Genomic DNA, 13,406 nt, shown 5'->3' with positions numbered 1-13,406 from the left:
CCTGGAGGGAGCCGGGTCGAATGAGCTATTGGGGTTCCCAAATAATAACGGGGACAAACAGACAGACAAAAAAGACACACAGGCGGATGGACGGAGATAGGCAAGTGTTCCGATAAAACGCGAGACCATAACCGGAGTATATACGCTTTCTTATTTCCGTTGTTGTGTTTTTTTTAATTATTTATTTATTCGCTGTAGCTTATTTATTTATTTATTTATTTATCTATCGATTGATTGCGTTTTAATTACTGCCTTGTGACAGAGAGCGAGGGAGGAGGAGCGTCAGGGCCAATAAGCGCGCGCGTTGTTTGTGTGTGTGTCCGTGAAGCCTTTTTCCACCACTTGTTTATTTATTTGTTGATGATCGCCTTTAATGAGGCTGTTTTAAATGTGCTCGCGACGCGATCCGCTGCTTTGCGCGAGCGGATGAATGTCTTATATGTAAGCCTTCATGCAAAGGAGAGGGGATGAGGGAGCGCGTGCAGCTAGAGACCAAATACAATAGATCAAACCAAATACTACCACAGAAATCCAAATAAGACTTTATAACTCTGCTGGCCTTTTACACTGTCTTGTCTGTTTTCTATGTATTATAATTTATCGTGGTGTAAAAGCGAATACCAAAGCTAACCCCCGGCCGGTGATGCTACAGGAGTTGGCTAGCGACTGTTCTCATGCCTTTTCACACCTATAGGAAACATTACTGGTGAGGAGTGACAGGAGAAAAGAAGCTCCCGGGCCTCTATGTTTACTCAAGGAGAACGCTTTAGCAGTGCAAAGGTAACAGAGAGACGCAGGTGCGTCAACGAAAGGCAGGCGACACACAACCTTTAATTATAAAGCTACTACAATAGGCCCGTAATTGTAACACAACTTTTCCTGTTGCCTGTAAAAGTGAGGTCTGATCTCCTCCATCCGTCTGTGTGTTAGTCTGGACTGTAAGATAACTGCTGCACTCAAGGGACCACCCTACATATATGTTCTATGCACATTTACACCAAATCTAATGCCGGCCACCAGTCGACATCCACAAATGTAAATAAAAGTGCGCAGCTGGGCTACATGTGTACACACCTAACGGCGAATGTTGTGAGCTCTCCATACCAAATATTTTCCCAAAGCTGTCTACCAAGAAGACGGACGAAGATACAGAAGACTCAGAAGAGGACAGAGCTCATTACAGTACTTCTGTCAGATTATTTGCATCAAAACAAGAAGCCGGAGGAAGATCATGTTTGTTCCCTTGCCGGTGCCGTTCGTGTTTCAGAGAACTGCCCCTGACCTCAACGCCTGGCGTCTCAAGTCCCCTCTGGCTCTCCGCTCCAGCTCCGGTAAGACATTTTTCTCTTCTCCCTGCTACACCTCCTCCATGTCGGCCAGACACAGCCATGCAGACCCGCCCCGCCTTGCTCGGTGCCGATGCACTTGCAGCGGGGGAGAGCTGTCGGCGCACACACCCACCTACACACGCACACACACTCCTCCGGCTCCTTTTGACGGCTTAAACGGAGTCCTTTACACTTGTGGGACGGTTGTTAAAACGAGCGAAGCTTTTCCGAGCGCGCTGGAATGTCCGGACTGATTGTAAATTAATTGCGTAAAATGTCCATTTTTTTCGCTGTCCATTCTGTGGAACGATGCGCCACTGTTCCACCCGTGTGTTGGTTCGTTTCCACGCCGCCTATATGTTCCCTTTCCGAGTATTTTTCCTCTCCTGCCTCCGTCCTTCCCCTCTCCTCCACTGCCTGCGCCTGAGCCTCAGTCTCCGTCTCTCCCCAACTAGACTCTCGGCAGGCAGGGAATATTCATGCCAACTTATCGATCCTGCGGAGATCGATTCTTGGGCCGGTGGAAGCAGGGAGAGGGGGAGATAGAAGGAGAGAGTAGGTGCTCGGAGTAGTACGAACGAACAAACAAACGAGAAGAGAGAGAGAAAACACCACTATTCCCTCTTTATATTTCATACTGTTATGTGATTGTGTTTTATTCATTAAATATTTGTTAATGATTCGCATTTAGCTTCTCTAATTTGCCTCGGTGGCTGCTTTTTGCTTTGACTTGCGTGCCGGTTAGGGGGACAAGGTTCGCATCTTTGTAAACACCACTGGAAATAGACTTCCAGTTACTACATCTCTCTGTCCCGTTGCTGCTGCACGGTTGAGAGCGGAGGAGCAGAGGGAGTGGGAGGGGGAGGGTGCCGGCTGGGGCGCCGTCTGCGTTTCATCTGCGCTGAAGCGGAATAAAAGGACGCATGGTGGGAGCAGCCAGGCCGGCTTCAGTGTGTCACTGACTGTCGTTGTGAGAGAGCTCATTCCAGCTTCGACTGTTTCTCAGACATGCAACAGCTGCTCAGCCCCTTTGCTCCTCTACATCTTTGGAGAGGGAAGGATGAGCTGGCTCCAACAGTTTTTCTGCCCTATATATGCCTGTATGCACACTGAAAGAGTGTTCGCATGTAGGGAAGTGACTGAAAATGCCATATGAGGTCAACAGGCTGTTATTTACGACGTGTTAAAGTTATTCACTAATGCATATACAGGAACTTGCGTATCAGTGCGTAATGGTGCATAAATGGGGCTGGTGTGCACCTTAGCTGGTGGATGGGCTCTTAAAGGGCCAGGCAAACTCCCACCCCACCCCCACCCCCCCAAGTGCACCGCTCCCCTCTCATTTCCAAATCAGTTCAAGCCCATTTGATTTCAGAGATGCCAGGCTTCACCTTCACTCCACATACTCAGTCAGCAGTGCACAGCATGTGACAGTGAAGGGATAGGTGAGAGAGGGGGAGAGAAAAAAAGAGTGTAGAGGGACTAGGGGGACTTGTTACCCACCATATCTCTAGAGATATACACACAGAAGAGAGGGGAGAGGGATGGAGAGAGAGGACGAGGCGAAGGAGCGGGGACCGGGGGGGAGGAGTTTTCGCGCTCCGTACGCTGAAAAATGGCGAATGTCAGAATGAGATAAAAAAAAATGTGGAAAGAGAGAGCGGGAGAGAGAGAGAAGCGGGTGAAAGTAAGAGTAGATGACAGAGTGAAAAACGAGGAGGGAAAGGAAAACCCAGTTTGAGCTTGAGAGGTGAGAGTAAACCACGGATGAGCCATTATGTTGCAGTGTCCTGGGCCAGGGCCAGCATCTGAATAAGCAAGCAAACTGATGGGATGTGTACACAGGCTGCTGGATTCCTTAGATGGTGGGATAACAGTGATTCACAATGCTATGCTGATTTTATTCCATTTTGATAACAGGGTACAAGTTGCTGTCCTTTTCAAACTCTGAGGGTTTGTCGCTAAAAGGGGGCAGGGTTGGTTCAGCATCTCAGGACTGAAACAGGACTGCACTGTTGGTTCTACAAGAATTGTGCATCAGCAAACAGCAAGGGACAGCATCACATGGACGTTTTTACTCAGTAATATTGAGATAGAGTCAACACGCCACAGAGGGGTTTTCAGTAACTTGTTGTCCAGTTCAGGCACAGTGCCCTTGAGCTTTAATCTAATCTGTGTTTTCCCAACCTCCATTGGTTCACACAGAACATTTTAATACCCCCCACCCACATACACACACACACACACACACACACACACATGCACACACACACACACACACACACACACACACACACACAGGTTTTCTGGGGCCTTGTAGGGCTCTTGACTCGAGCTCTCAGTTAACTTGTCTCTTTGACTGGTGGCAGCTCCTTGACTCCTTTGAGTTGGAGCTCTGTGTGGGGTCAGAGGTCACAGCAAGAGTGTTTGACTCAGCCACACCTGACCCTTCTCTGCCCCCTGTGTTTTCATTCTCTTTCATGTTACAACAGGCCTCAAGCACTCATGCACAACCCCTGTGGGGGCTCACACACACATACACGCACACACACATTGTCATGAAAGAGACAGACCATCATATAGCATAAAACAAGCAGTTAGACTGTTTTCCACCTGGATAGCAAACTGTTCTAACTGATCCAGGTTTTGCTGTATTTTTAATGGCAATGTGTCTGTTAAGGTACAGGTCAGGACCACTGCTATGTGAACTATTTGTGTGTGTGTGTATGTGTGTGTGTGTGTGTGTGTGTGTTTAGCGGTGTGTGGTTTGTGAAACCATCAGCATTAACTGGTGTATGAAAGTTTAATGGGACATAGAGGAGAAACCGCAGGTTTCCCACACAGCGCGGGGATAGATATGATATGATATGATGGGACATCAAGGAGACTGGATACTGCTTTTTTTTCTCTTTCTCTCTCTCCTTCTGTCTCTCTCACACACTCACACACACACACCTAGATTCAGTTCATCTCAGCTATGCACTTTCTGTCACACACCATTAACCACCATCTCCTACCATATACCTTATAACTCTCTCTCTCACATACACACATTCACTTATACTCAAACACACCTCAGATTTTAGACTCTGGTAATGTGCTTTATTTCTGTTTCTGCATTTCAGACAGAGAAACATTTAACCATACAGATATTGATATACCTAGTCTTCCTAACCACGTTTCCTGATCATGACGGACCGATCTGATGTTTTTATTTCACGCTGTGCATTCCAGTGAAATGTTCAGTCTTAATCCATTAATCACCAGGTCTACAGTGCTGTGCCTGTGCTTCCTGGCTACCTTCAAGACATTTCTACATGTGTACAGGGCACGGGTACATGTGTTCGATTGCTACATGATGTGAGACCATGCATGTGCTTACCCATTTGTTCTGTGTGTGTGTGTGTGTATGTGTGCACAAGCATGAGTACACGTGCAAACTATGTGTGTAGGTATAGATCGGTTTGTGGAGGGGAGCGTGCAAGTCGCAGTGTTAACATGATTGCAAATGACAAAATGTCAACCTGGGTTTGTTAGCAACATAATGGGGAATCAATAGACACGAGAAAGATGTCAATACTACATTCTTTATTGCATTAAGCTACCTCTCTCCTTCTCTGTAGCCCTCTCTCTCCTCTTCTTCTCCCTTTCCCTCCCACTCCCTCCTGCTCTCTGTCACAATACAATTCTCTCTCTCCTCTCCTCTCCCTGTGGTAGTAGAATTAGATTGCAGTATATGAGCCAGCCACAGGGTCCTGAATACAGCAGTCTGATGGCAGAATGCTTCAGGAGCTAATGGGCTATCGGTTCGGCTATTTACGTATATTAGGATCACGTAGATGCCCTCCGACACAGTTTGACAACGTGACGAGGCCCAAAGGAGCCCTAGCAGTGACATCTTATGTTTAACTGATGTGTTTATGTAATAAGACTAACAGCATCTGAAAACCTGCTCCAGAGACCTGCTCCAAGAAAATGATTGAAAGTCATCATAGAATATTACTAAAATCATCTGGCAAAAGAAAAGGTGCATTTATGACAATTATAGCACAATTTCTGGTATTTATGTACTTAACGTGACAATATTTTTCTTTGAAATTGATGTATAGCATTTGGGAATTAAGTCTGTTTCATGGTTTTGAATTAATCCATACAAATCCAGTGTGTAATAATAACATTAGTACTGCTGTCTCACTTGTGTTACAGCTGGGTTTGAAAATTCCCTTTTAATCCTATTAATTGTTTACTTTTTTATGGATTTGCACAGGTGGGCATATGTGCCTGTGGCTTTATTTTATATATAGTATATGGTTGTGTGTATGTGTGCAGTGATATGTGTGTTGGTTGAGACTAATGTAGTATTAATGCTGATGAGGTCCCACAGCTCATTAGCAGCAGTGAGTGGTATTGAATTTCTCCCGGGGAACAGGACAGACCAGGGCACACACACATACGCTACATCCTCATCAACCATTAGCGTATTAATAACCATTACCACACACATACATATATACACACTCACACACGCCACCAAACAATGACCTTTACACAAATGCTTTTTAATATGCATCCTCCAACAAAGACACTTACAGCACACACAGCGGGACGCACAGCAAGACAATCAAATCATCCAAACATATTCATCTAAAGAGCAGAATGAGTAGCATTTACAGGCCATCCATTTTACTTGAATGCGTTAACTCGCTACGCACTATGTCATTGGATTGGCACACACACGTACTCCCACTCAGGAATAATTTTGTTCAGTTGGTCGCTGTGTCCAATGAAATACAGCCCAGCATTAGTCCTAATCAGAGGCCGGGTGAGCGGGCCACTTAATCAGACCTATCACCTAGAGAACACACAGAGAGGGATAAATGGAGTGTGTGTGCATATGTGGGTCCATGTGTGCGGGCAGTTAATCAACACATCAGCAGGAATAAACACATATAAACCACCTGACTCTATTCTTGGTATCGATCTATACCTTTCTTTCTGTGTTTCTTGTCGCCTCTCCCTCTCTCTCTCCTTCAGTAACATACAGTTGATGTACATACAGAGAACTCAAGCATCCTTGACCTCCACATGGGGGACATCCTTTTGTACTCTTGGTGTGTGTGGACACTCAGTCAGTGGTGGCCTGGCCGTGATCAGGGTTGAAGTGGGCTTCGCCGCATGCCGCCAATCACCCAAATCAAACAACGCAGTCAAAACAAGCCTTTGAACTCCTGCTGACCATATTGAAGACTTGATTAGCTGATTTTAGTGCCATTTTTCACTCAAGATTGTTTGATTTATTCAAACATCAGTGCAAAGGCTCAGCGACAGACTCTCCGCATTCCCCTGGTCAGAGGGACCGAAGCTTTGTGCATTTCTTCATAGCAAAAGTATGCAAGATCCGGGCAGTCTATTTGCTGAGATGACCGTGGTCTCGTAAACAGGCCAACAATGTGTTTTCACCAGCGGCTGTCTTTTTTTGTTGTTGATTGCTGCAGGCTGTCACCTCTGCCACCCCGCTCATGTACCAGTACATTTAGATAATAAAAAAGACCAATAAAATCCAGGGGTTTGATTGGGTGTCTCCCCTTAGCCCGGCAGAGCGGACAACTAAATCAGGGGTCCTTCTCTCCATTTCATTTAGCTGATAAGATTTATGGTAATGAAGGGGTCCTATTAACCTTTGGGGTTCCACTGCTGTCCTTCAGAGGGAGGGTGGATGAGAGTGCTTACCGATCGGGTTTTGAGGCAGAGGCAGGCAACATGTCTGGTATAAGCAATGTCACATCAACACAAATGCACCCTCTGGACTGCACACACACACATATAGCTCACACACACACACACACACAGATCGGAGACTCTCCAAAAGCAGCTCAGCCCTTTGAGAGAGTTGAATGCATGTTTAATCTCCCTCCTTTCTTTCTGTTCTTGGCATTTTCCCTTTTCTTTATCCCCTCTATCCTTCCTGCTCTCCATCCTTCTCTCGGCAGGAGCGCTCTGTTCTGAAATTAATCTGTTGTACTCCACCACCTCTTCTCCTTCTCATTCCCTTGTGCAATCTCTCTTACGCTGCCGTTCTTTTATAAGTGCATACTCTCACTCTTTTTCTCGTTGCTTATAAAAGCAAGTGGCAGGATATTAAAAATACTTCAGAGTTAACAAAGAATTACTAGTATGATATTGACATGCTGCCGCTGTTATTGATTTTAAATTTGTAAAGCATTCCATTTGATTTTTTTCCCCCTGTCAAATTTGCATTTTTGATCAAAGCCTTTTAGCTGATACACCTCCAGTGTGCTGCTAATTACTCCAGCTGGGCTTCTCTTCTACCTGCATCTATCCATACCAACCATATTCCCTGGTTGTCTATGGGGGCAGAGAGAAGGGGGGGATGACAGAGGGAGGCGTAAACCCCTCCCTCTTCTGTACAAGGGCTGCACCCCTCTGTCCCTTTGTCTGCTTGTAAAGGGGACAAGGGAGGAGGCGCAGAGTAGGGGGTGCCGAAGGAGTGACTAAGTGACCTCTCTCTCCCCTTTCTTTTGACGCTCCCATGTTCTGTCCATTTTGTTGTGTACATCCCTCTCCCTCCCTCCTCTTTCATCCTCTTTCGTTCCCCCTTTTTTCAGCCTGGTTAAGTCGCCATGGCTGTTGGCCTCATATGTCCTGTTCTCTCTCCCTCCCTCACCCTCCCTCCCTCCCTTCCTCCCTCCCTCACCCTCCCTCTCTCTCTCTCTCTCTCTCTCTCTCTCTCTCTCTCCTTGCATCTTTGGCAGCAGCAGCCTGGTTGCCAAAGTGTCTGTAGGACACATTAAGGCCCATAAAAGCTTAGTCTGCGGTCACACTCTTAACCACCAGTCAGAGGTAGTGTACAAAAGTGACTTTAAATGAGTCTGTGATTACCCTGGAACATGGAGAGACACTGAAGTGGCCAAGAGAGTGTGAGACAAGGCCAGAGCGTCGGAGAGAGGGGACGAAAGAGCCGCTCTTGGATGTTTCTCGAGTCTCTTAAGGAAAATTGAACAAAACGTATATTTGTTTTTATCACAGCTAAGAGATAAAAAGGCTACCTGAGTGGAACAAGCGACTCAAAGTTGTAACCCAAATTTCCTGCCACCCACCCCCCTTCATCACAACCTGCTCGCCCCTCCCCTCGCCGTCACCCCTCCTCCTAATTGGCCACATGCTGCCTTGAGTGACAAGTGTAATCATCAGTCAAATTATGATGGGGGGAAAAGGGGGAGGCCAGGGGAGGTGGAGGAGGAAGAGAGGAACAGCAGAAGGTGGTTGGGGGGTGGGGGGTGGGTTGAAAGGAAGTGCTTTGATCAGCGATAGAGAGGGGGTGAGCGGGCAAACAGACAGAGCTACATGGAAACCTGCTGTCCACACACCTGCTGCTTCATAGATGGGCAACATTAGCACCCTCAGACCTCAGCGTACTACTATACAACATCACAGATTAGCTTTCCAACAGCCCTCTGTAACCCCAGTTAATGGGAAAATGTGTATTGATTGTCGTTACAATGTAAATAGCATTGAACTTGGACTAGTAGCTTTTCCTCTGCTTTTCACTTCAGCCTGAATAGCTACAAACCTCCTCTGCTGTCATTACAATTGCAACACAGGCCAGAACAATGAAATCTCTGGGTGTGGTAGCAGCACAGTCTGTGATTCTCATTGAACACACCAGGCCAGGTCCGTGTTATATTTGGATGTACTTTGTTAGCGGGAGCAGATGTTAGCTCTCCAGCGAGCTAACGAGGTTTACAGTAATTAGGAGTGCTGATGAAGCGCTTTGATTCTCCGGCTGTGGCGGCCCTCTCATTAGCGGCTAGCTAGCTAGCGCTGCAGCAGGCGCTCCAGTCACATCCTATTAGGCGGCTCAATGTACACTCTGAATTAGGAGCGGGAGATTAAGTGGAGATGAAAACTGTCTGTGTACACACACAGATACAAGCACACGTACACATTCATGCACATGCTTACGCATACACATACACACATATGCACGTGCACTTCTAAATTCAGACTGTTTTTAAAAAAAAGACCAGCAAAGTCCACACAGACTCACTGTTTTAATGAGGTTAGTAAAAGAAAATTCCTCCTTTGGCTCCAGCCAAAAATTTAAAAAGATACTAATTAGAGCTGGTGTTGCAATGAACATGAAGTATCCCTCATCACTGGGTGAGAGGGGGGTAGGGGGCACTCATTTTGAAGGCTTTGTGGAAAGATTGTACTTGGGATAAAAGCTGCAATTTGTATTAAAGAAAAGTACATATTTAGTATATATGCAAATTAACTGTAACTTTTCTAAAATAATAATAATCAGTTTTTTTCAGAGGACACTAATTACATAACTAATAATATTTTGAGAAGAAATAAGTTAACATTTTGCTATGATGGTTGTTTCTTACAGGTCCCCAGGGACCCCAGTCAGTAGTCCTTGTACGTTAAATATGTTGGTCAGGATGAGGGTTAAACAAAACTAAAACACAATCTAGAAAATATTCCACGACACCATGTCTTCCCCTCTTTTCCGCTCCTTGCAGTTCGTCAATACATGCTCTTTTCCGCTCTCCCTCTCTCTCTCTCTCTCTCTTTCTCTCGTCGTCTTTTGTGTGATGGAGTGATTATTGAGGACGTGGCTCCTGTGTTTAACGCTGGTTGATGAAGTCTGCCTTTGTCTGTCTGCGCTAACCTGTCGCAACCGGGACACCGCTTATAGCAAAATCAATACACAGAGTAGAGGAGAGAGAGGCTGGGCAAGGGACGTAGAGAAAAGAAAGGAGGAGGGGGAGGGTTGAAGGTAGATAAATGCAACAAGACACAGGAGCGAGAGCGAGGACGGAGCAGGAAGTCATTGGAAAGAAGAAGGAAGGAAATTTAAATACTTGACTGAGCTGCTGTTGAAATGCAGTGATGTTGAATGGTGTCATTCATAGTGCCTGTGTGTGTGTGCGTTTATGTGTGTGTGTGTGTAAATCAGGGCATCTATATCTAGATGTTTGTCTTGCCTGCATGTTGCCTTGACCAAAGGGTGGTTGTATCACTTGTGGTGTGTGTGCATGTGATTGTTTAAGTGTGTGCGCACCAACAGAATGGGACAGCCCCTATCCGGTTTGACGATCGGCTCTGTGTGTGTGTGCCGTAGCTTCGTTTGCTTCCTCTCCCTAGAGTCGAAGCCAGTGTGAAGAGGAGAGGGGCGCGACAGAGGGACAAGGAGAAGGACGGAGGAGGAGAGAAGGATAGGATGGGGAGAAAGAGAGGTGTAGGGGGTGAGGGGAGCAGTTGTGTGAGAGAGGCACAGCTGGGAAATGAGAAATGCAACCCCCCCCCCCCCCCCCTTCCTCCTTCCCCGTACCGCCACCTTACATTCACACATATAATACAACACACACACACACACACACACACACACACACACACACATATACACAATCCCCATCTCTTTATCCTCCCCTCAGGAAAGAAGGGGTGGAGGTGGTGGTGGTGGAGGAGCGGGGGGGTGAAGGGAAGGGAGAAGCAGGGGGGATAGGAAGAGATGGAGAAGGGGACAGATAGGGGCATTAAAATTCATGGCCTTTTTTTATTTTCCCTGCTGAAAATCAATAGTGTTTACTATGAATGAGTGGAACAGTGGACAACAGTGGTGCCGGGGGGACAGAGAGAGACAGAGAGGAGGAGGTGGTGGAAGAAAAGAGGGAGGGGAGAGAGAGAGAGAGAGAGAGAGAGAGAGGGAGGGAGGGAGGGAGAGGTAAAGAGGAGGAGGGGTGACTTTATTGCGATAGGCAGAAGCACCAGAGGCCAAGGTTAAAGACCAGCAGGGGCAGTGAGACAGAGAGAGAGAGAAGCACTAAGTAAATTCAGTTGTCTTCTAAAACAGACATACTGCCCTGTAAATGTATATATTCTCTATCAAAATAATGTAATGTAATATAAATCATAATCTTCCCTGCTGTAATGTCCCCAGCAGTAACATCTACTCTACAACTGTCTTTACTTTTCTAACTTTCTATTCTTCATTTGTTGCTTGCAGCTGACTCTACCTCTCAAAAAACTGTGTGTGTGTGTGCGTGTGTGTGTATTAATTGGCAGCCCACAGACACCACTGACATGGTCTCTCGCAAAGAAACAGCAGACGTACACACATACACACGCAAGCACTCACACGTGCACATACACACAAACTCCAGACCAGTTCACACTGAGTTGTTCAGCAACCCTGACCCTTTTTCCTGCCGCTGAAAGCCTCGAAGTTCAGGATGGCTTACCAGTGTTTTGATTAAGCACTGCCTGTGTCTCTCACACCACTTGATCAAAGAAGACAAACAGTGTTTTTATCTGTTTTTTCTTTCTTTTTTTTTTTTTAGCTTTTACTAGATGTGGCTCCTACATGTTTCGCAGCAATCAAAGCTTTTAAAGGAGTTATGTCGTTTTTCTGCGGGTGAAAATCTGACAGTAAATAGAAAATAGATCATTTAAGGTTGTCAAACGCTACTTCTTAAATTACAGCAAAGTTTTATTTTTCTTATAGTTTTCTTTCTTTTTTTTCCTGTGACAAAATAGGTTGTTTTTTTTTTCTTTCTGTATTTTCTTTCTTTTCTACATGTAAGGTATCAGATTCTCACCATGGAGTCTGTGTCTTTGGGTTGTTTTGTGTTCAGCTATGGTGGACTCATGTAGGTGTGCATAGCTGTCTTGTGTGTACGTGCGCCATATCCTTGTGCACACACCAGTGTGTTCGCGCATTGTTGTGCATGTGGATGTGTGTGTGTGTGTGAGTGAGCCATTGCAGGGGGTGATATACAGTATATTCAGGCAGCTCATGCATTATGGAGAGTGCAGGTGAAAGCGTCCAAATGTGAACTGCTGGTATGTGGAGGGTTCAGGGCCAATCTCACCGAAGCCTTTTGTATTAGCATAGCATCTCCATTTCAAATCGGCCTGTCAAAAGCCAGCAGCATGTTTTATTCAGCAATAGATATTGATCACATATTATGCATCCATACCAGATCTATATTGCATACCAAAACCAAGCCTTTGATATGTATATGATGCTGCTTTGCAAATATGCTGCATGCAGAACGTAGGTATTTGTTATGTGCATAAACTCTGCAGTGCTTTGTTGATGCAAAATATATTTTTTTGGTTTCCTCGCAGCTGCAGTTACTTGATGTGTTGATAGTATGCAGTAATGTCGATCAGGCGTTGAAGTTGGGAGCCGAGAATGACTGGTTTCCTGGTCAAAGGAGAAGACAGAGGCAGGCAAAGTGCAGCCATTCAGCCGCTGTGTGTGTGTGTGTGTGTGTGTGTGTGTGTGAGAGTGTGGACATTGCATCGTCTACAGGGATGAGGAGAGTTTGCCGAGGTCAGAATGATACAGAAGATCTTTTCCTGTGGATGCGGGCATGTGTGTTCGTTACTCCGACGCCTCAAAAGACTAAAGTGGGCGTTGTTAAATTTCTCGTTCCACTTACCGAGCTTCTAGCTTCTTGGTCGAAAACGACCTCCAAGAACCCATATACATTAACAGCCAACATTTCACTATACTGTCTTCTCTTTGTCCATCAACATGTTTTTCCATCAACATTTCTCCATGTGTTAAACCGGAGACCCGAGGCCACCTCTGCCTCTCTATCATGCGCCAGTTTTTACCATCACACTGCATCGGTGCTGCACTAAATCTCCCCTCTCTAAATGACTGGAGTGGATGAGAGGTCACAGTATATGGGGGAGGAGGACAATGCAGGCTCTAGCCGTGATGGAGCTTGCTTTTTCACCCTTTACGAGCAGAGGTGGCCCATTTGCTGAATGGGACACAAGGAAGGAAAACGCTTGTTTGTTAGGGACGTGAACATTTTTTCCGACCACATGATTTTGCTTTGTTTTCTCCCCTTTTCTTACTGAGGATGAATTCAGTGTTTCATTAGCTGTCTGTCTTCTACCTCTTGAATTTCTTTTTTCAACCATCTTGTCCACCCCTCTCTCTCTCTCTCTCTCTCTCTCTCTCTCTCTGTCTGTCTCTCTCTCTCTCTCTCTCTCTCTCTCTCAGTACTCTGTTCCCTTAGCGACCGTTTCCAA

The 13,406-nt window shown here is 45.9% G+C and overlaps 1 protein-coding gene across 4 annotated transcripts in view; it reads left to right on the top strand.

The window, feature by feature from the left end:
• pou2f2a (POU class 2 homeobox 2a) overlaps positions 1-13,406 on the top strand; it is a 60,450-nt gene that overhangs the window by 20,307 nt on the left and 26,737 nt on the right. For 3 of the 4 annotated variants that reach the window (XM_042422916.1, XM_042422912.1, XM_042422917.1), the window contains exon 1: positions 369-1,331. The exons of the other annotated variant lie outside the window; for it this stretch is intronic. In XM_042422916.1, coding sequence (XP_042278850.1) covers positions 1,232-1,331 — 100 coding nt within the window. In that variant the 5' untranslated portion in view covers positions 369-1,231. Of the gene's footprint in view, positions 1-368; positions 1,332-13,406 lie in introns of those variants that run through there. 4 annotated transcript variants of the gene reach the window in all.

The sequence above is a fragment of the Thunnus maccoyii genome, chromosome 10, assembly GCF_910596095.1.
Source record: "Thunnus maccoyii chromosome 10, fThuMac1.1, whole genome shotgun sequence".
NCBI lineage: Eukaryota > Metazoa > Chordata > Actinopteri > Scombriformes > Scombridae > Thunnus > Thunnus maccoyii.
The sequence above is the reverse complement of the archived record's forward strand: the minus strand, read 5'-3'. Positions and strand labels throughout refer to the sequence as shown.